The following is a 23,837-nucleotide window of genomic DNA, read 5'->3' on the forward strand; positions in this document are numbered from 1 at the left end:
TTACTGTGAAAAGCCCCTAGTCACTACATTCCGGGGCCTGTTCGGGTACACCGAGGGAGAATTCAGAATGTCCAATTCACCTAACACGTCTTTCGGGACTTGTGGGAGGAAACCGGAGCACCCGGAGGTAACCCACGCAGACACGGGGAGAACGTGCAGACTCCTCACAGACAGTGACCCAAGCCGGGAATCGAACCTGGGACCCGGGTGCTGTGAAGCGACAGTGTGCTACCGTGCCGCCCCTGTGTGCCATGTGCCTGTTGCCCCTGGTCTTCCAAGTGGGAGAGGTCATGGGTTTGGGAAGTGCTCTCGAGCCTTGGCAAGATGCTGCTGTGCATCCTGTTGGCAGTAAACACTGCAGATGTGAATTAGCATTTAGTGTAGGAACGCACTCTGTAATCTCAATCAAAAATTCCATTATCAGCTATCATAAGTAATCTGCTTCAAGTCATGCCTTTTAATAAAACAGAGGACAGAAACTTCATAGGATCAGTTCATGGGTTTTTGTTGGTAAAAAAATCTGGATTAGTCTTCCTTGATTAGCACCTTATTCATTGCTCAGGAATATCTCTCGTTGGACACAAAAATATAAGAAACAGCTGCAGGTCTGGGCCTCTTCGCCTGCTCCGCCATTCAAGAAGATCTTGGCGAATCTCCTACATTATCACGTCTCGGCCTTCTGGTTAAGATCGAATCCAGCATCAGGTCAAGCCTGAGATGAGGTGCGATGCCGTTTCTTGTCAGCTTGGATCTCGAAAGTCTCTCTTGAGACCATGAATTGGGTTCAATTTGAATGTGAATTGGTTTTTGAAACAAGCAGTGAGATGGATTAAGGGTTATCCCTGTCTACTCTGCGCATTGACTTCGTAGCTTTAAGGATGGGGTTTAAACAAATCTCCGACATCAATTCCGGGGAGCGCTGGTAGAAATGTGGTAATTGTTACTTGGTGGGTGGCCTGGACTAAAACTCTGAAGATATGAATTCAAATCCCACCAAAGCAGCTGAAGGGAGTTTAAATTTGATTAATGAATTAAAAGCGGAAATTTATAACAAAAAAACCCAAATATCATTAACAATAATTGTGGATTTCTATAAGAAGCACATCTGGTACACTAATGATCTCCAGTGAAGGAACTCTGCTGTCCTTACCTGGTGTCATCTGCATGTGCCTCCAACCCCAAGCTATTAGGTTCGTAGAATCATAAAATCCCTGCAGTGCAGACGGAGGTCATTCGGCCCATTGAGTCTGCACCGATGGTCTGAAAGGCCACTCTAATCCAGCCCCATCCCTGTATCGCCCTAACCCCATCTAACCCGCACAACCCTGGACACTGAGTGACAATTTAGCGTGGCTAATCTACCTAACCCTGCACATCTTTGGACTGTGGGAGGAAGCCAGAGCACCCGGAGGTAATCCACGCAGTCATGGGTAGAACGTGCAGACTCCACACAGACAGTGACCCAAGGCTGGAATTGAACCTGGGTCGTCCAAGGGATGCATTTGATTCTTCAGTACCGAGCAAGCTATTCAGTTATGGCAAACCACAACAGAAAAGGAAGCACTTTGGGTGTACCTACAGCACGTGGACTGTAGTGGTTTAAGAAGACCGCTGATCACCAACTTCTCAAAGGCAACAAACGTCCCAAGAACAAAAAAAACAAATTCCACTTTCCTGCCCCCTTCCCAAACAACTTGATATCCTTAGGATGAATTAAGTAATGGAAGGTGAAGTAGGTTGAAGTTCAGTTACTGTGGCTAAGTCGCAAATACAGAGGCCATATTCCGCACAGCTAGATTTCGAAATCTAGCAATAGAATGAGCAGCTAGGAGTTCCACCTTTTTGTTTCATTGGCTGAGGAAAGAATGTTGGTTGGGACAGCAGGGGACCTCTCTCTCTGGTGTGCAAATAGTAGGAATGAACCTTTAATGCTAACCTGAACTGGCAGATAAAGCCATGGTTTACCATATAACCCCAAAGGCAGCTTCTCTGACAGATCCGTACCAAACAACAAAATGGGACACGAGTTAGTTTGTAAAATGGAGGCAGAATGGAAGAAGAATGTCTATCAGCTTAAACATTTTCACCTGCCACATCATTCCACAATGGGATGGTTTAGCACAGTGGGCTAAATAGCTGGCTTGCAATGCAGAACATGCCAGCAGCGGGGGTTCAATTCCCATACCAGCCTCCCTGAACAGGCGCCGGAATGTGGCGACTAGGGGCTTTTCACAGTAACTTCATTGAAGCCTTCTTGTGACAGTATTATTATCCAGATTACTTCAACTCTTAAAACCACAGCATCAGCAAACCTCCTTCAGGCAACCTATGCCAGACCACTGAACCATACTGAACATGGCCCCTTGAGGAATCTGAGAAATTGCCTGTCAAGTTCCTGTCCACAGTCCGACAAGATCAGATTTTGCAGTGTTAAGTTTACAATACGGCAAACACCATTTTGTACAACATCTTCTTTCATTACATTTGGTCCCTGTTTATCCCTGATAAGATCAGAATTTGCAGCGAGTATGGGACGTTGCACAAAGTGCGATGAGATGAAGTGTTTGCACACTTGCACACAGAGCGAACAAGTCAGCTGAATGGGCTCCAGGGGCCGAGTGGCCGGCTCCTGCTCCCATTTCTCACACTCTTATCACTCCTCCTGCCTCTCCAATTAGAGCTCTGAACCAGTTGTGTCTGACCCCAGCAGCAGCCAATGTGCATGTGGCAAGCTGGACAGAACGATGGGGGGGCAGACTGCAAAATGGCCTGCTAGTGAATAACCTGCATTTATATAGCGCCTGCCACAACCCCAGGGTGTTCCAAAGTGTTTCACAGCCAATGGAGTACTTCTAAAGTCAACATTGTGACAGCGGGCAGACGGCAGTCAGTTTGCACAGTAAGCTCCCACCAACAGCAATGTGATAATGACTATTTGTTTAGGTGATGTTGGGTGGATGGATGAATGTTATTCCAAGACACCAGGGGGAACTTTCCCCTTTTTCAAAATTGTACAATGGAATCTTTGTCGCCCGAGCCTCCATTTAGAGTCTTATCTGAAAGACAGCACCTCTAGCAGTGCAGCACCCTCTCAGTACTGCATATTAGAGTTAGCCTGGATCGTGTACTCATGTCTCCTGAGTGGAACTTAAATCCATAACTTTCTGACTCTGGGGCAATACCCACTGTGCCACCTGTTGGCATATATCAGAACAGTAACTCACCTCCACTGTGTCCTGCCATACTTTGTTCCATAGTGAATTGTAAATTGATGGACAATTTTGTTTGCTACTCAACTCCCCCTATTTTTTTTTTACAGAGACTCATGGAGCTGAATGGTGCCACCTGTTAAACATTTAAGTATTCAGGGAAGTTGGGACCTCAACTGTGAATAAATCACACTGGACGGAATGTTTTGAGGTCCTGGGACAATCCCGTGTGGCGCTGGGCGCGTCATCCAGAATTTTCCAACAAGCCATGGTGTATAGACCTGACCAGTCAGATTGAACTTCGCTGAAGGGTTGGGTGTGGAAGGTGATTTCTGGACAAGGAGACAAGAGAAGGAGAGGAGGAAAGAGAGAGAGAGAGGGAGGGAGAAAGAGAGAGAGGGAGAGGGGGAGTTCATATAACATAATTAGGGTACTTCTAATAACCTTTGAATAATCAGTCACCACAACGTCTGTAGTAACAGAATGCCAGGAAACAGTGCGCTGATTGGTATACTCTAGTCGATAACAAATATCACCACATCTACGTGGGGTCAAGGGGTCTGAAGCGATCGGGCCTTCACTGATGATGGAAGCGACATGATCCTCTCTTTGTTCCCCGTTGAGCACAGTCTCTCGACTTCTCGTCATGACCCAGTCTTGGCATTGACTGGGACCGATTTGATTCTAAAATATTTCTCCATTTTCTCTTTACACTGTTGTCATTGCTGTATATTTTAAGAATGTCTTCCTTCTCCTCCAAGAGTTTCATCATGATGCTTCTCTCTTTCCCTCCAAGAAGAAAGAAAACTTTGAGGAAAACCCTCCTCCGTTTGGGTTTTTAAAAATGCCATTAGCCCACCGTCATTGGCCCGACTTGAGCGAAGGCAGACAGGGGGATGGGGGGAAGGGTGTGTGTGGAAGGTTGTTGTCTGCGGGGTGAGGGGGGGGGGGGGGGGGGGGGTGTGAGGGATGATGGGCAAAAGGTGGGCGATGGGAATGGGAGGGAAAACACACTGTCTTCCTCCTGCACAATGCCTCGCATCGTTGAACTCGTGAACAGCCGCTCCAGAGTATTTCCACTCGCCTCAAAACAAAAAGCCCAAGAGTCCACGGATAAAATATCGTCGCTGCACGAAACATCTCAAATTTGGGGGAGGGGGGCAGACAAACAAAAAAGGATGATGTCGGCCTTGTCTCCAGCTTGGCCCATCCGTTGACGTTCGGAGCAGTTTGCCTTCGTCATGCATGAGTCTCCTCTTCTACATCGGGGGAACTATCAGGCCGGACATGGCTTGAGAAAGGAAAAAAAGGAGAAAACAAAACACATTTTAGATTGGCCCTCCTGTCCACCACTGACATTTGCTGGCATTCAGTCCAAGGGTCACCCCAGTTTATCTCAGTTTCCAGACAATAAAACTTTTAACCTTGGATGTTCCCTTTAGTCTGGGCCTAGCCTTAAACACAAAGCCTGAGCTAAAGTTCCCAACCCTCATGATTGTCCTGGATTTTCCAGGAATTAAAGATTAACCTCCAAGACACTGATACAAGCAAAACCAAAATCAAAGGGACTTTGAATTAAATAGATATTCTTTGACTCCTTCACGAAAAGGCAGCTCATTTTCGATCACTTACTCTCTCATGCCACATGTCTATTTACTGCTTATTCCTGTCCGTCTATCTTTCATCTGATATCGATTAATATTTTCTCAATTTTCTTGTATCCCCTCCAATCCCCATGAGATTGGTACTCAAGGACTTGCCTATCCTTAATCATGGTCTGTCACCTTATTTGGTCCTCTCCCGCTTCATGTACACCTTGTTTGTTACTAAGTGAAGAAAAGATGGTGATGCAGTGGCAATGTAATCAGACCAGAGGCCCAGGCTATTGCTTTGGGGGCATGAGATCAAATCTCAACATGGCAGTCAGTACAATTTCATTAAAATCTGGAATAAAAGCTAGTCTGCAACACAATTTTCATAAAACCCCATCTGGTTCACCAACGTCCTTTAGGGAAGGAAATCTGCCATTCTTACTAGGTCTGGCCTATATGTCACTTCAGGCCAACCTATATGTCACTCCAGGCAATGTGGTTGACTCTATGTCACTTTTACATACATGTTGTAGTTTGGAGCTATGGAGAGTGATGATGGAGACTCAAACACCTGCATGTGATCACGTGGGATACTGGATCATCCCAGGCTGACCAGGAATTTATCCCGCTCTTAAACTGCCTGCCATTGGCAGTGATTGATACTCCGCCTGTTTGGCCGTGTTATGCACGCACCAGCCTTAGCATCAAGTCCTGGAGTGGGACGTGAACCCACAGCTTACAGGCAGGGATGCTAACCATTGCACAAGGCTTTTCTTCATCCATCTAACCTTGGCCTATTGGTTAGTGATAAAATTGTTAGAGTTGGGAAGTGTTTGACAGAAGGTAATCAAATCAAAAAGGGTACGGGAAGGTAGGGCATCATGAGAATGGGTATGTTTAATGATCAATGGCAGGACAGTGTGGTGAAGCACCTTGTGGAAGGAGTTGGCAAATATCACCTAAGTTGCAAGGTCAGTAGTTAACCCACTGAAATCATAGAATCCCTACAGTGCAGAAGGAAGTCATTCGGCCCAGTGGGTCTGCACCGACCCTCTGAAAAGGCACTCCAAACAAGGCCCAATCCCCCTTCCATTCCCTGTAACCCCACCGAGGGACAATTTAGCATATCCAATCCAGCTAACTGGCACATCTTTGGACTGTGGGAGGAACCCGAACACCCCGAGAAAACCCACGCAGACACGGGGAGAAAGTGCAGACTCCGCACAATGCAGTCGGCCGAGATCAGAATTGAACCCGGGTCCCTGGCGTTGTGAGGCAGTGGTGCTAACCACAGTGCCGAGTTTCATTTCCTCCCATCTCCCTTCCCCTACGATAGTCAGGATCACTAACCCGCGCCGAAAAATTTGCAGGACACTTTGGCTTTCCATGAGCTTGAACAGAGAAATTGTGGTATTGGGGGGGGGTGGGGGGGGGGGGGGGGGGGGGGGGACATGTGCAGGGGTGGTTCTGCTGCCAGAGTTTTTCAGACCAGAGAGCAAAGTAAGGAGGAGAGCAGAGTGCACATGCACTGATGCAGAGAGCCCGAATATCGCAAATTGAGGAAACATAGCAGCCAGGCTTCAAAAAGCCAGTCACACTGAGCAACCACCCCAATCATGGGACAATCCCGTTAAATCGGGACAATTGGCCCTGGTAATAGTAGACATGTATAACCACAGCTGATGGAGGTGTTCTCATGGCATTAAACAGCAATCAAATTACTCAAAGCTGATTGATTTGGCGATAACCTTTGCACAAGCCCTGGTAATGAATCACTGGGATGTTTCTATCAAATATGTTGGATTGCCAACGACATGCACGTAACCATGAAAGAATATAGAAAAAAAGAGTAGCTTTGAAACAGAAAAGCCTGATTAACATGTGAAAAGTTGAGTAAAAATTGTAATAAAGGAAAAGGGGCTTTTCACAGTAACTTTATTCGAAGCCTACTTGTGACAATAAGCGATTTTTGTTTCATTTTCATTTTCACCTCTGGCACGAAGAGCCATGGCTAAAGTGACATGGTGAAGACTGGGCTTAATAAAGAACAAAAGATGTATCTGAAGGATGGGAGGACTTTGTGAGGTGACAGGCCATGATTAGGGATAAGAAAGTACTTGAATATCAATTTCACGGGGACTGGGACGAGGCACAAGAAAGTTGAGAAAATATTAATAGATATCAGACGAAAGAAAGATAGATAGACAAGAACAAGAGACAAATAGACCTGTGATAGGCGAGAGTCTGTCATCAGCTGCCTTTTTGTTGAAAATGTGCACTAAGTATATGTGGGGGTTGGGGATCATTCACTGGTACACTACTTTTCTGTTTCCACTCCAATGTTTTTGTGAGCGCTGGTTACATGGCACTGTGCCAAGGGCAATAGTCACCTTTCTGATGATCCCACAGAGACAGCCGCCTGAGGTTGGAATCGAACTCTGGTCCCTGGCACTGGATCTCCCCGTGTCTGGATTTGAACCCAAAGCCTGAGCTAAAGTTGCTAACTCTCCACTTTTCGCAATTGGTCAGTCTGGATGGGAAGGTTGGCAGGCAACTCAACAGTCGTGAGAGGTGCATCGTAAGGAGGGTCCGGTCCTGCACTCGCACACTCTCCACGTATTTGCACCTTCAGACAGAGTATGGGGCTGAGGGGAGAGAATGATCAGTGGGCAGCGTCGCTGACTCGCCATCCGGGGCAGAAACCCTGGTGGGCTTATTTTTTTTGGCAGCACAACAATGGCAAAGCAGACCGAGTACCCATGTGACATTAATAATTTTGACATCCGGGCATGAGGGTGGCACAGTGGTTAGCACTGCTGCCTCACGGCACCGAGGTCCCAGGTTCGATCCCGGCTCTGGGACACTGTCCATGTGGAGTTTGCACATTCTCCCCATGTTTGCGTGGGTTTCGCCCCTACAACCCAAAAGATATGCAGGGCAGGTGGATTGGCCATGCTAAATTGTCCCTTTAATTGGAAAAAAACGAATTGGGTATTCTAAATTTATGAAAAAAATAATAATAAATAAATAATTTCGACATCCCGGGAATTAACCTGGGAACGCCCTGCTTTCTCTTCATATCACACACTTCCCCCAAAGAACTGACAGAGAGTTACAGTAATACGCTCCCATTGCGGAATGGTATACTACTGGTATGCCACTAGTATTTGCAGGCTTGCCCTGAGCTTGAAATTAGATGTTGTGGTTTGGGGGAAGGGGGGGGCATGCGCGGGGGTGGTTCTGCTGCCAGAGTTCTTCAGGCCAGAGAGCAAAGCAAGGAGGAGAGCAGAGTGCAGAGAGCTCGAATATCGCAAAGCAAGGAAACACAGCAGCCCAGCAAGGCCTCAGACAGCCAGGCACACATTGCTCATTCTCGTGTGGCTGTACGCCACTTGTCCCTCTAAGTAGTTGAACGCAGACCGCTCAGAGGTCGCGTAACTATACATGGCCTCGAAAGAGTCATGGTATACTACTGGTATACTATTAGTATACTACTGGTATGCTACTGGCATACTACATTGTTGTGCCAAACCCAGGCTTCCTCACGACCCCTTTGCCCCTTCATTCGCTCCACTTTGTGCTCTTGCTGGTTCATGCAATACACCACTATCTTAATGCAGAACAATGACTGCCTTAAAATCGAACAATCTTTCAGAGCCAGAGATGTGAAATGATACATTTTGGTATGAAGAATGAGGAGAGGAAAGAAAATGACTAACAGGTAAAATCTTAAAGAGGGTGCAGGAACAGAGAGACCCGGGGCGGTGTGCGTACAAATTATCGAAGGTGGTGGAACAAGTGGAGAAGGCTGTTAAAATAGAAACATGTTATCCTTGGCTGTATTAATAGAGGGAGGGATTATAAAAGCAAGGACATTAAGAAGCCTTCCTCAATCACTGGTTAGGCCTCAGCTAGAGTATTTTGTGTTCAATTCCGGGCATGATACTTTGGGAAGATATTGGAGGGGAGATTTACCAGAATAGTATCAGGGGATGAGGGCCTCGAGTTATGTGGAGACACTGGCAAAGTTGTCATTGCTCTTGCTAGATCAAAGAGGGTAAAGAATGGAGGTGTTCAAAGGGTTCAGTAAATTGGATGAGGAGAAACTGTTTTCCCTGGTCGGAGGATCAGTGACCAGAGAAAATAGATTTAAGGCAATTGCCAAAAGAGGGGAGATGTGGACAACTGTTTTTGTAAAAACAGCCATTTGTTATCTTGAATCCATTGCTTAATAAGGAAGGACATCTGCCAAGCCGATAGATAGAGCCTCCATGTGACTCCAGTTCTGTATTATTAAACTAAATCTCAATGACCTCTGCAGGAAAGCCTCAAGCTGGAATTACTAATAGAAGATCCCCACCATCTTCTCAGGGCAAGGAGCAATGGACAGCAATTGTGGCCGTGGCAATGTTAGAACATAGAACATAGAACAGTACAGCACAGAACAGGCCCTTCGGCCCTCAATGTTGTGCCGAGCCATGATCACCCTACTCAAACCCACGTATCCACCCTATACCCGTAACCCAACAACCCCCCCTTAACCTTACTTTTATTAGGACACTACGGGCAATTTAGCATGGCCAATCCACCTAACCCGTACATCTTTGGACTGTGGGAGGAAACCGGAGCACCCGGAGGAAACCCACGCACACAGGGGGAGGACGTGCAGACTCCACACAGACAGTGACCCAGCCGGGAATCGAACCTGGGACCCTGGAGCTGTGAAGCATTTATGCTAACCACCATGCTACCCTGCTGCCCCTGTTGCCAACATTGTCCGCAGAAGGTTGTGAAAAATGGCACATGGATTAATTAGGTCAAAAGGCCTGCTTCTGTGGGGCACAGTCTCAACAGACATGTTCCCAAACTTTTCATCATACACTCACCAGGACAAACACAAGAATGCCAAATTTCAAAGGATCACAATAATTTATACTGCAAGAGAAAAGGGTTTGATTGGTTGGCAAGCTGACTCCTATTGGCTGAGGGGTTGCCATGGACAACGTATAAATTGTGATTATTTGAAATTTGGCATTCTTACCTTTGTCCGGATGAAAGGATTCAGCAGCATATCTCTCTTTGTCAGCAATATTTTCAGGTTCTGTTAAGCGACTGTCTATGCAATTCTGTCTTTGGAATTACCTCAATGACCTGCTGACACTCCCTCTTCAGATTTATACATGAGGTCTTGGGTGAGGTGGTGAAGAATTGCTGTCACTTGAGGAGTTGAGCAAAGCACAGCACATTCAGGAGCAGGAAGAAATAAAGCAAAACCAAGAGTAACCATGAGATATGGTGGGGTGGGGATTGTGGGAGGCAGACTCCCATTAGGCAGGATCAAAGAATCATAGGATCCCTACAGAAGGAGGCCATTCAGCCCATTGAGACTGCATCGACCCTCCAAAAGAGCACCCGACCTGGGCCCACTCACCCGCCCTATCCCCTTAACTCCACCTAACCTGCACATCTTTGGACTGTGGGTGAAAACTGGAGCACATGGAGGAAACCCACCCAGACACAGGGAGAACGTGCAAATTCCACAAAAACAGTGGCGTAGTGGTATTGTGAAATGAAAATGAAATGAAAATCGCTTATCGTCAGGAGCAGGCTTCAAATGAAGTTACTGTGAAAAGCCCCTAGTCGCCACATTCCGGCGCCTGTTCGGGGAGGCTGTTACGGGAATCGAACCGTGCTGCTGGCCTGCCTTGGTCTGCTTTCAAAGCCAGCGATTTAGCCCTGTGCTAACTCGTAATCCAGAGACCTACTGGAATGCCCTGGTGTCCCAGGTTTAAATCCCACCATGGCAGGTGGTGAAATTTGAATTCAATAAAAATGTGGAATTAGAAGTATAATGAAATCATTGCTGATTGTCGTAAAAAGCCATCCGGTTCACTAATGCTCTTCAGGGAAGGAAATCTGCCGTCCTTACCCAGTCTGGCCTACATGTGACTCCAGACCCACACATCAATGCGGTTGACGCTCAACTGCCCCCTTTTGAAATGGCCTAGCAAGCCACTCAGTTCAAGGGCAATTAGGGACGGGCAACAAATGCTGGCCCAGCCAGCGACGCCAACACCTCAAGAACAAATAAAAAAAAGTCACGGAAACGCCAGAATTTAACCCGGCTCCCGGCTCCCTGTGAGGCAGCAGTGCTAACTATTGTGCCAGCGTGAAATTAAAAAAAAGTCCTTTGCTGTTCAACAACTTCCAACAGACTCAAGGATGTGACCTAGGCCACATCTTTCCTGCGACTGCTTTACTACAATCTCGCAAAAGTCCTACACGATAGTAACTCCTCCCGTGTAATGTACAGTCACTCTCTAAGTGACTCACCTACATCGAGCAAGTTGAGCCGTTCTTGCCCACAATCCTAATGGGAACGTCTCCATCATGGGACTCAAGTGTGGCCTACTAATCCATAAGCTTACCTCTGACCTTTCGCGCCTAGCATTTTGTCCCCACACTCCCCCACCATCCCCAACCTTGTGGTTTTATTTGCCTGAAATAACTGCAGACAAAAAAAAGGTAAAAGGCCCTTGAAGTGTAAACTTAAAAATAAAGAAGAAATACATTTGAACGTGGCAGCTTTAGCTCACCTTGCAGGTTGTTCCCATTGGAGCCGGTGCAGCTAGGGGGCGGAGAGGCCTGAGGCCTAACGACAGGGGCAAAGGCGCTCTTCTGTTTCACTGCAGAGATCATATTGACAGGAGAGAATGAGAAAATGCCTGGGGCAGTGTTACCATTGGAAGAGAGGGTGATGGAGGATGCCGTCAAAGGAGGGCTGGACGGCATGACTGAAACAGAAGACAGATATGAAGGGAATACACGTTAGCATTCATAGCGGTTAAGGGAGTTAAGCTGCAGATTGCCTCAGGTGACTCTGAGTAAAGTTACTCTTCTCCCTGCCCCACATTCCCTTCTCGTCTCATCCAACCCTCCAATTACCTCCAGCTGGAGTACTGCGATCAGGTCTCGGGCCTTTGCTCATCAGGAAGTGGCTAAGTTGATCCTGGAAAGGGAGCCGCAGTGCAGATCCACCAGATTGACATTGGAGTTTAATTATTAGGACAGGTTGCATAAACTCGGTTTACATTCTCATGAGTTTGTGAGATTGAAGGGTGATCCAATCGTGTTGTTTCAAAAATGTTCAAGGTGCTCATTTGGGGAATGGAGAGAAACCATGAAAGAACATCATTTCAAAATGAGAGTTCAGCCACTTCGGAGAGAAATCAAGCAGTATTTGTGCACATGAAGGGCACTGGACATTTGAACCTCCTCCCGAAACACTGTAGATGCTGGGGGTGTATCGGAGCTTTGAAGACGGAGATTGATAGACCTTTGTCAGGCAATGATATCCAGGAATGTGGAACCAACAGTTAGGGTTAAGGTTAAGGTTGTGGTTTGGGCGCAGGCATGAGGGGCTGTATGTCCTCTCCCTGTGCTTAATGTTCCACACAGTGCATCAACGCCTTGCGTGCGAACTTAAGAGTCAGCGGCAATTCAACTGCGGCAGGTGTCAATGCTGAAACCAATTCCGTACTCATCCAAAGTACACTCTTTCATGGTTTAGGGTTGGCAGGGTGGGCGGTGAGGGGTGGTGGGGTGCACTGAAGGTGGTACAGGCAGACCAGTTGCACCTCTAGTGACTTTTGAAAGGCCAAGCCAGCCATAGTCCATTTGCAAACAGAGCGGGGACCTCTGGTCGTTCTCTGTCACTGTGATTCAGTGCCACACCCTCTGGTGCCTTTTACAAACAGCCATTCATCGATCTCTGCATGACTCCTAACATTTTCCCCAGGTGCAGTTGACATCAAGTTCAAAAGACGCAGTAACTTGTGTGGAAGGAATGGGAGGTTGTCGGACATAGTCGGAGGAATTGAGTGGATAAAGTTCTGGCAAATAGCGTTCAATGTGGACCAAAGGTTCATAAATGGAGATGAGGTATGGATCAGTTATGATCTGACAGCATGGTGGAACTGGCATGAGGGGTTAAATGACTTACACCTGCTCCTGTATTTCATGAGGCGAGGGGGGGGGATTTTCCGTGACCCCTCCTCCAGGCTCTCGGTGATGAGAGGCAGCCCGCCATTGGCTGGTGGCTTGATCTTATGGTCCCACGGCTGTCAATGGGATTTCCCATTAAATCCAGGCCCCACCCCTTGCCACCAGGAAACCCGCGGCGTGATTCGCCGTCGGCAGAATTGGAAGATCCCACTCGCAAGAACGGCTGGAAAACCTCCCTTGCGGTCTTTAGTCCATTTCTTACCTGTCTCTTCACTTCCCCTTTAGTTCCTCTGGCGGGACTTTCCAACCCTTCCTGCCGAAAGTGACACCCCCACCCCCTCCACCCGGGGTGAAGGAACGGGCGGGCCGCATAAAACACCGCAGACATCGGTGGGACCAGAAGATTCCGCCGGTGACCAATGCCGAGCTGCCTCTCCCTCCGGAAAAAAACGCTGCAGGAAGTTCCGGAAAATCCCGCCAACTGCCTCTTAATTTTGCTGACAAGGTCATATCTTATGCAAGGTTCTCTCATTTCAACAGTGACTTACTGTTCTACGTATATCATTGGCTGTAAAGTTTAGGTTTCGCGACATATTGCAATGTGGAATGAGAAAATGCCTTTGCTCCCATCAAACCCCCCCCCCACCTCCAACCGCAATTCAGAAATTCAGAGGATGCTGGAGATCTGAAATAAAAACAGAAATTATGGATAAACTCGGCAGGTCTGGAAGCACCTGCGTCGAGAGGAACAGAGTTAACGTGTCGAATCCAATATGTCCCAACTTTGGAGTTCTGAAGAAGAGACACCTACACTCGAAACGTTAACTCTTGTTTCTCTCTCCACAGATGCTGCCAGGCCTGCTGAGCTTTTCCAGAACTTTCCATTTTATTACAGTTCATTGATCTAACACAGATTTATTTAGTTGGGAATCAGCTTTGCTCTCTAAAGCAAACTCAGTTTCTCAATGCTCGCATTTGTGGACGTTATCATTGAAAGATACTATTTAGCCCATTGTGGCTCGACAAATCTACCCACTCTCCTAGCTACCTTCAGCTCAGCATTTCTTTTCTTCTTCAAATTTTTATCTAAATCTCTGCTTAACCTTCTCTGCTCTCAGGAGAACAATCTCAGCCTCTCGGCACAACCCAAGTTCCTCATCCCCAGGGCCAGAATAGTCAGCCTCACCCACACCCTCTCCAAGGTCTTGACATTATTGCAAAGTGCCATGATCAGAATTCACCACAATAGTCCAGCTGAGGCCCAACCAATGATCAATAAGGGGTTAATATAACTCCCTTACTTTTGTGTTGTTTGACTAATGAAGCCAAGGATCTTGTATTGAGAGTCTTATTGACTTGTCCTGTCATGACCTCTGCACTGCTAACTTTCAGATATTTTGGCAAAATGCTCCCTTGACTAGGTTTAGTTAGATTTATCACTTTTCCATGGTTTCCCCTGGCCAGGGCAGACAGATCATTCAAACAGCAGATCCAGTGGGTCAGCTAAAACTTCCACAATGTTTGGTATTGGTGCAGTCCTGTGTTGTATCAAGTCACGCAGATCAGGACAGTCCGAGGCTGGATCCTCACTTTCTCCTGAGTTAGCTGACCTTAACCAGGTTCAGCATCGTCATGACGTAGCTACAATGTCCTGCAGACCCTGGACTAACAAGAGTGGAAAGTCACATCAAGGCCTCTCACCTTATGACAGTTATTGGGTGACTGGCACTGGCTAGTATATGTATAGGTCCAGGTGTGAGGAGGATAGGACAGGGGGTGGGCTGAGATGCTCTGCACAGTTGAATTGCGTGTCAACGCTCCACCCTGGTTTAGCTTTGGTACTGCCTGCCTCCCAGACGAGCACACATTATTCCTGGTTGGCGCTCTTTCAAATAAATCACTGCACTGACGATAGGAAAAACTCCAATATGAGGGTGAAATGGCCACCGACTGGTCCCCAGGTCTCTGAGGTCCATCAGCTTGAGTGGTTTCCACCCCCCACCCCCAGTAATGAGCTAGTGAACTCAGGAAAGAAACGCAAGCAAACTATGGTCAAAAATACACAAGGCCCAACTCCTATGGTTTGTGAGATCCAGTTCAGTTCTACACTCAAAGATCCTTATGCCTCTGACATCTCGAAGGAGTGCGAGGATTGGAGTGACGGGGCAAAGGGTAAGGAAAGAGATGGCATGAACAATGGGGAAATCATGAATAATAAAAACCACAATGGCAACAGCTCAACATGGATTAGAATGGTTGCTATGCATTGGCACAGACCATGAATACTCTCACAATTAACGCCACATAGTCAATAAGGTATTGGAAATCAGGGTGATTTTGAATCGGACGCGAGCGCAAATTGGATCATGTGCGTGTCAGATGCTTCACTCCTGGTTTCTACTGATTGGGAGAGATACATGTTTAATTGGCATCCCACTGAATATCACTCATCTCACATCATCAACCCCCTGGTCAATAATTAACCTCCCTGTCCTCATCTCCCAGTCCCTTCTCAAGTCAGAAAATATTGTTAATTCGGCCCTTTGGTCCTCGAAGGTCAGTGGCGGAGCTTTGTACAACTTACTGGCATAAGGAGAGTTGGCAGTCGAACCATTCAGGAAGCTCGGAGAGCCCGGTATTCCCAGATTAGTCATCCCGGCATTCCCGTATCCATTCATGCTGCCGGTGTTGTAGCTGGACTGCTGGGGGGTTGAGCTGGTCACGTAGCCCCTGGGGGAGACACTGTTGGTGTTACGGGAGTAACCTGCATGAAAAATAAACATAGAAACATAGATTCTACAGGAGAGAAGGAGGCCATTCTGCCCACAATGTCCGTGCAGGTCGAAAACAATCCATCCAGCCTAATTGCACGCTTGGCCCTGTAGGTAACGACATTTCCAATGCTTATCTAATTATGTTGTACACGCAATGAGGATTCCTGCTATTACTCCCCTTTCAGACAGTGAGGTCCAAACCCTCATCACCTTCTGGGTGAAAATATTCTCCCTCATCTCCTCCCCAATCCTTCGACCAATAACTTTCAATCTATGTCCGCTGGTGAATGTTCACAGAAATAGGTCCTGGCTATTCATTAGGTCTGTCATCATTCTCTTCACCTCAATTAACTTTTTCCTCAGCTTCATCTGTTCCAAAGCAAATAACCTCCGACCATAATACCATGCAGATTGTACACAGTGCAAGTGTATCATGTACAGATACATGAAGACGCACAGCACGGGAGTTACAATGATGAGGGCACACATCTATAATCCCACCCATTTATTGGAAAGCAATCCAGACGTTGTGAAAGGCAAGACATAAATACTATTTTTTCCTCTTTCTTTTATATATAAAAGAAAGAGGAAAAAATAGTATTTATGTCTTGCCTTTCACAACGTCTGGATTGCTTTCCAATAAATGGGTGGGATTCTCCGCCCCACCCTCACCCAGATGTGAAACTGACCATAATGTTTATTAACAACCAGCTGTGATTGACAGCTCCTGGACCACATCAAAGACATTTTAGTGCTTTCTGCAGAGAAACAAAACGAAGTGAGAGCACTTAAGGAAATTATCAGGTTAGTTTCACAGCTGAAAACCATTCAAACCTGAAGGGAGATGAACGAAACAATGCAGACAGCTAGATGTGCTTGTGGGAACTGTCAATCACAGCCGAGTTAAAGCACTTTCACATAGATATTAATGAAAGGCTTGCAGATCAAAGACCTGAGGGGCTTTGAATTTAACCGACTGGTTTTCGCTTTCCAGGAAGTCACAGGTTTCTGTAATTGTGGGCCTCTGTAATTGAGGGGCTATCTGATAGGGGTAAGGCGGTGGAGGGGTCTGATGCAGGTGGGGGTGGGCAGGATTTGCATTATGGAGAGAAAGATCCCGCCAATGGATTTTGGGGGCAACTCCCTTAAAGAGTTACCCCGCGAGGCCCACCACATCAGGGCCACATTGGGAAATACTTGCACTAATTCTCGCCCAGGTGAATCCCGGCCCAGAGGCCTGGAGAATCATGCCGGCCTGGCTCGTTAATAGGATGCAGGGCGTGAGCCATGATGCCGCCGCCAGCGGGGGACTGGAGCATCGGAATGGGATTGGTGCCTCCGAAGCTGGATTCCCCGCCTGATCGCAAATCCCGCTTCCGGCTTCGCAAAACGGAGAATCCAGCCCCTTTAACATGCTGAAGGGGTTTGACTGGGTCGACATACTAGAGATGTTACCACTGTGGGAGTGTTAGGGGTGGTGGGGGGAGTGCAAAACCTACAGGTCATAAATAGGCAATTCAGGGGAAACCTAGACACTGTGGTGAGAATGTGGAAGTCGCTACTCCATGCCATAATTGAGATTATCATAGAAGCATTTAGCTGGAAGCTAAATCAGTATATGAGGGTAAATAGGGTGAGACGAAGTTGGATAGGAGGCTCATGTTCAGCATAAACACCAGTATCGAGCTGTTGGGCTGAATGGCCTGATTCTGTAATATTCTTTAACTCATCCTGGCTGTCAAAGGTCCTCGTCTAACTAACCAGTCACTGATGTGAACCGTGTCTAGGCCCAAGGCCCATCTGTGGAACCTACTTGTGCAGCCATAAACTTCCCCAGCAATAATTAACCCCTTCAGGGACGAGGGCGGTAAGGGGAGGCTGCGGGGATGGATGACAAACTCAACACGGCGGTTAAATGGAAAATTGCAATTCTTTGCCAATGAGTTCAACAAAGCAGCCATGGTCCAAAGTGGGAGAGGGCCAATTACAAACTCTGAGCCACAGCTGTGCCTGGGGGTCAGGAATTCGTAACCGGCAGTCTGAGGCCATCCGTGGCTCGCGAATTGAGACAGAAAGGAGAGCTTTCTCTCAATCTCCCCCCCGCCCACTTCCCCTGATTGCACAGCCTCTCGATTAGGCCTCGTTTGATCCAGCTCAGACCTACTGGGGTCCTTTAATTGGCCACAGCTACTGGAGCATGCACCCTGCAATCATCAGGATGGCTGCTGAGAAGCGCTAGGGATCTTTCAAGAGGCACTCTGCTGTCTGAAACCGTCTGGGCTCCGTGCCTGCAGCCCCTGAACTCCAGCAGCACCAGAGGCACAGCACATTAAGGCTCGAGAGGCTCAAGTGACCAGGCAATAAGAGGAGACCATAGCAATGGCACGTTTCTCTGCTATACTTCAAAATGCCATTTTGCCCAATTGGTGATGACACAAATTGTTCCAATTTATTTCTGTTACCTCAGCTGAAAGACAGATTTCTCTCTTTCCCCTTTGAGAGGGGTCAGGCACAAAGCCTGGGGAATAATGGCTGGAGGTCTCGGGCCAGAATAATCACTGTTTATTTTTCCATGACATTCTCCTTCGGGCCAGGCAGTGACAGAGACGTGAGCGGAAGGCTGGTGTTAGTCAGAGGTGTGCTGATCATATGAAGCACATTCCGGCTATTGAAGTGATCTGTTAAAAACAAAACCTCAGGATAGAACCGCAGACCACACTTCACTCTCTATCATTAACCCTGGCCCATTGCAGCAGTGGCTCAGTGGCTGTCCCCCTCACCTCTGAGTAAGCGGGCTGTGGGTTCACATCCCGCTGTAGAGGTTCTGGGTTATCAACTCTGGATTCATTCCTCAAGGTCTCATCAGACGATGACTGCTGTCTTGGCCGAACATTCTGGCCAGGAGCCGTCCCGGGTGAGACGGGAAAACTCAGAGTCAGCCAAGTGCCCGCCAACTTTGGGCGGGAATTTCCGGAGGGCGCTAGAAAAATACCAGCTTGGTTTTCTAATCGCTGATGAGCGAAAGTGCTCATAGGAAAGGAGCGCATCCCACAGTTTTGTTCAGCAACCCTCTGATTTTCCTCCTGGAGTCGCTCACAGCAGTGTCTGGGCAGTTAATCTTTAATTCCTGGAGACCCAAGGATATGTTTAGTAATCCTATCAAAGATGTAGGCAGGAAATTGTGGTAGTCACCGCTGATGTATATATTGTATATAGAGGATGTCGATGTAGGTGTTTTGTGGTAAGGCCCTGCACAACAGGTATGGGGGTAGTTCCCTGCTTGCTGGCTCCACCCAGTAGGCGGAGTATAAATATGTGTGCTCCCAGTACAGCAGCCACTTCACCAGCTGCTGTAGAAGGCCACACATCTTAGTGTAATAAAGCCTCGATTGCATCTTTGCGTAATTAATCGTGCATCAATTTATTACACTAAGTTTTCAGAAGATGGACCTCCACATCAAGCCGGATCGCCTGCAGTTGGATACGCAATCAGACAACACCAAAAAAGGACTTTCAATATTTGCTAGCCTGTTTCGAAGCATACATCGGGTCTGCACCAGACCCAATTCCTGAAGCTCAGAAGATTCAGATCCTCTACACGCGGCTGAGCTCCAACGTCTTTCCGCTTATCCAGGACGCGCTGACCTACGCAGAAGCCATGGCGCTACTGAAAGAAAACTACGCTCAGCGGCCTAACACGCTCTACACCAGGCACATCCTCTCCACTCATCATCAACTTCCCGGTGAGTCAGTGGAAGATTTCTGGTGTGCCCTGATTCCCCGAGTTAGAGACTGTGACTTTCAGGCCGTCACGGCCACGGAACACTCAAACCTGCTCATGAGAGACGCTTTTGTCACAGGGATAGGGTCCGATTGCATCCGACAGCGGCTCTTAGAAGGGGCCATGCTCAACCTCGCGGAGACTAAAAAGCTAGCACTCTCGCTTACAGTCGCTTCGCACAACATCCAGGCCTACGCCCCCGGCCACACGGCCCACCCCTCCTGCGCATCGTGGACTCCGCAGAGACGGCCGCCCCATCGTGGACCTCACCAGCGACTCCCCCCCTCAGCCAACCCCACGCCTGTGCCGCGCGGCAGCCAACCAATCCCGGGGGACCCAGATGTTACTTCTGTGGGCAGCCTAAACACCCCCGACAGCGCTGCCTGGCCCGGAGCGCCCTTTGCAAGGCCTGCGGCAAAAAGGGACACTTTGCTGCGGTGTGCCAGGCCCACGCAGTCGCCGCTATTGTTCTGACTCCCCCCACGTGCGACCACTGGGCACCGCCATATTCCCCTCCTCGGACCACGTGCGACCAGTGGGCGCCGCCATCTTCCCCTCCTCGCCCATGGGCGCCGCAATCTTGTTCAACACCCACCACGTGCGGCCTGTGGGCGACGCCATCTTGTTCTCCCTAGGATCATCGGGCACCACCATCTTGTCTTCCTCACGACACGAGAGGCCCGTGGGCGCCGCCATCTTACCAGGACCCCTGCCCCCCGGGCACCTCATTGCCTGCCACCATCGACGACCTGCCGCGTCTTGCCTCGGTGATTGACCAGTCTCGCCCACACAACCTGTCAACTGCTTCCACCAACGTGAAAATCGATGGGCACGTGATCTCCTGACTGCTGGACTGTGGGGAGCACCAAGAGCTTAATTCATCCCAATACGGTAAGGCGCTGCTCCCTCGTGGTACACCCCGCCAACCAGAGAACCTCCCTGGACTCCGGGTCCCAATCCGTGGTGATCCGGGGGTACTGCATAGCCACTCTCACCGTCCAGGGCGTAGAGTTCAGCGGCTTCCGGCTCTACATGCTCCCCAACCTCTGCGCTGCCCTGCTACTCGGCCTGGACTTCCAGTGCAACCTCCAAAGCCTAACACTGAAATTCGGCAGGCCCCTACCACCACTTACTGTGTGTAGCCTCGCGACCCTAAAAGTCGACCCACCTTCCCTATTTGCAAACTTAACTCCGGATTGCAAACCCGTCGCCACCAGGAGCAGACACCCAGGACAGGACCTCCATCAGGTCCGAAGTCCAGCGACTGCTTCGGGAGGGCATTATCGAGGCCAGCAACAGCCCCTGGAGAGCCCAAGTGGTCGTGGTGAAAACGGGAGAAACACAGGATGGTCGTGGACTACAGCCAGACCATCAACAGGTACACGCAGCTCGATGCGTACCCCCTCCCACGCATATCTGATATGGTCAATCAGATTGCACAGTACCAGGTCTTCTCAACTGTGGACCTGAAATCCGCCTACCACCAGCTCCCCATCCGTAAGGCGGACCGCCCATACACTGCCTTCGAAGAAGATGGCCGCCTTTACCACTTTCTCAGGGTCCCCTTTGGCGTCACCAACGGTGTCTCGGTTTTCCAACGGGAAATGGACCCAATGGTTGACCGATTACGCACTGCGGGCCACCTTCCCATACCTGGACAATGTCACCATCTACGGCCACGATCAGCAGGACCATGACGCCAACCGTGCTAAATTTCTCCACACCGCCACTCTCCTCAACCTAACATAACAAGGATAAGTGCGTATTCAGCACGAACCACTTAGCCATCCTCGGCTATGTGGTCCAGAACGGAATTCTGGGGCCCAATCCCGACCGCATGCGCCCCCTCATGGAACTCCCCCTCCCCCACTGAACCCAAGGCCCTCAAACGATGCCTGGGGTTCTCTTATTCCGCCCAGTGGGTCCCAAACTATGCGGACAAGGCCCGCCCACTCATTCAATCCACTCTGTCTCCCCTGACGGCCGAGGCTCACCAGGCCTTCAACCGTATTAATGCTGACATCGCCAAGGCCGCGATGCACGCAGTCGACGATATGTTACCATTTCAAGTCGAGAGCGAGGCATCAGATGTCGTTCTATCCGCCACCCTCAACCAGGCAGGCAAGCCAGTGGCATTTTTCTCATGAACCCTACACGCCTCCGAAATTCGACATTCCTCCGTCGAAAAAGAGGCCCAAGCCATCGTTGAAGCTGTGCGGCATTGGAGGCATTACCTGGCCAGCAGGAGATTCACTCTCCTCACTGACCAACGGTCGGCAGCCTTCATGTTCAACAACACACAGCGGGGCAAGATCAAAAACGATAAAATCTTGAGGTGGAGGATCGAGCTCTCCACCTACAACTACGAGATTTTGTATCGCCCCGGTAAACTCAACGAGCCCCTGATGCCCTATTCCAGGGTACATGTGCCAGTGCACAAGTGGACCGACTCCGGACCCTGCACGACACCCTCTGTCACCCGGGAGACACACGTTTTTACCATTTCATCAAGGCTCGCAATCTGCCCGACTCCATCGAGGAAGTCAGGGCTATCACGAGGGACTGCCAGGTCTGGACGGAGTGCAAACCGCACTTCTACCGGCCAGACCGTGCGCGCCTGGTGAAGGCCTCCTGCCCCTTTGAATGCCTCAGCGTGGACTTCCCCTCCATCGACCGTAACACGTACTTCCTCAGTGTGGTCGATGAGTATTCCAGATTCCCCTTAGCCATCCCATGCCCCGACATGACGTCAGCCACAGTCATCAAGGCCCTCACACCATCTTCGCTCTGTTTGGTTTCCCCGCCTACGTCCACAGCGACAGAGGATCCTCATTCATGAGCTGCATCAGTTCCTGCTCAATAGGGGCATTGCCTCGAGCTGGACGAGCAGCTATAACCCCGAGGGAAACGGACAGGTGGAGAGGGAGAATGGGACGGTCTGGAGGGCCGTCCAGCTGGCCCTACGGTCCAGAAATCTCCCGGCCTCCCGCTGGCAGGAGGTCCTTCCCGACGCACTCCACTCCATTTGGTCGCTCCTTTGCACTGCGACTAATGAAACCCCCATGAACATCTCTTTGCCTTCCCTAGGAAGTCCATTTCTGGGGTGTCACTCCCGACTTGGCTGGCAGCTCCAGGACCCGTACTCCTCCGTAAGCACGTACCACTCCACAAGGGGGACCCGTTGGTTGAGAGAGTACAACTACTTCACGCCAACCCACAGTACGCCTACGTAGCGTACACTGACTCCCGCCAAGATACTGTCTCCCTCAGTGACCTGGCACCAGCTGGTTCCCCATACACCCCCCCCCCCTCCGACCCGGCGCCACCCTCCCCTCTCCCGGTGCACCCCACCGCAGCCCCCACCCAGGGACAATCCATCCTCCCCTTGCCCACACCCGAGGTTGAAGAGGATTTCGACACGCTCCCAGAGTCACCGAAGACCAAAACGACACCGGAACCACTGCCAGCACGGCGGCGCTCCAGCCGGCAGATCAAGGCTCCGGACCGACTGAATCTGTAACATGACCTGGACTTTTAAAACACCATCCCTCTGTACGTAATTTTCCCCTCCACCACGCTGGATTCATTTTTTTTGCTCTCTGTACTTTGAAAAGTCTATCTGTATATAGTTCTCCCCCACCCCCGCCGGACTTAATCTTAACAGGGATTGAATGTGGTAGTCACCACAATTTTTCATTTCATGTATATATTGTACATAGAGGATGTCGATATACGTGTTTTGTGGTAAGGCCCTGTGCAATAGGTATGGGGGTAGTTCCCTGCCTGCTGGCTCCGCCCAGTAGGCGGAGTATAAATATGTGTGCTCCCAGTACAGCAGCCATTTCGCCAGCTGCTGTAGGAGGCCACACATCTTAGTGTAATAAAGCCTCAACTGCATCCAACTCTCGTCTTTGTGCAATTGATCGTGCATCAGAAATCAAATCTGACACTCCAAGGCAATACTGAGGGAGTGTTGCACTCTGTCTCCTCTCAGATGAGATGTCAAACGGAGGCCCCGGCAGGGGAAGATCACATGACCCTTTGATCCTGCTCCGCTATTTAATGCCATCCATTGAATTCCTGCAGTGCAGAAGGTGGCCATTCAGCCCATCGGGTCTGCACCGGCCCTTGGAAAGAGCACCCCACTTAAGCCCACAACTCCGCCCTATCCCCGTAATGCAGTAACCCCACCTAACCGCTTTGGACACTAAGGACAATTTAGCATGGCCAATCCAACTAACGTGCACTTCTTTGGACCCTACCCAGGTCCACTCCCACACACACACCGCACCCCCCATCTAAGGGGCAATTTAATGACCAATCAAGCAAACCTGTACTTCTTTGGACTGTGGGAGGAAACCAGAGCATCCGTAGTAAACCCATGCAGACACAGGGAGAACATGCAAACTCCACACAGTCATCCAAGGCTGGATTTGAACCAAGGTCATTGGTTCTGTGAGGCAGCAGTGCTAACCAC

General features: G+C 49.2%; 1 protein-coding gene across 5 annotated transcripts in view; it reads right to left on the bottom strand.

Moving 5' to 3' along the window:
• Positions 1–281: 281 nt before the first annotated feature.
• Positions 282–23,837, bottom strand: part of LOC119963843 (transcription factor COE3-like) — a 519,394-nt gene continuing 495,838 nt past the window's right edge. For 2 of the 5 annotated variants that reach the window (XM_038793191.1, XM_038793189.1), the window contains exons 14-16: positions 15,390–15,569; positions 11,398–11,487; positions 282–4,500 (exon numbers count right to left, since the gene is read on the bottom strand). In XM_038793191.1, the coding sequence (XP_038649119.1) occupies positions 4,469–4,500; positions 11,398–11,487; positions 15,390–15,569 (302 nt within the window). In that variant the 3' untranslated portion in view covers positions 282–4,468. Of the gene's footprint in view, positions 4,501–11,397; positions 11,596–15,389; positions 15,570–23,837 lie in introns of all 5 variants that reach the window. The other 3 variants (XM_038793187.1, XM_038793188.1, XM_038793190.1) reach the window with 2 other exon arrangements.

This window comes from Scyliorhinus canicula, chromosome 3, assembly GCF_902713615.1.
Source record: "Scyliorhinus canicula chromosome 3, sScyCan1.1, whole genome shotgun sequence".
Lineage (NCBI taxonomy): Eukaryota > Metazoa > Chordata > Chondrichthyes > Carcharhiniformes > Scyliorhinidae > Scyliorhinus > Scyliorhinus canicula.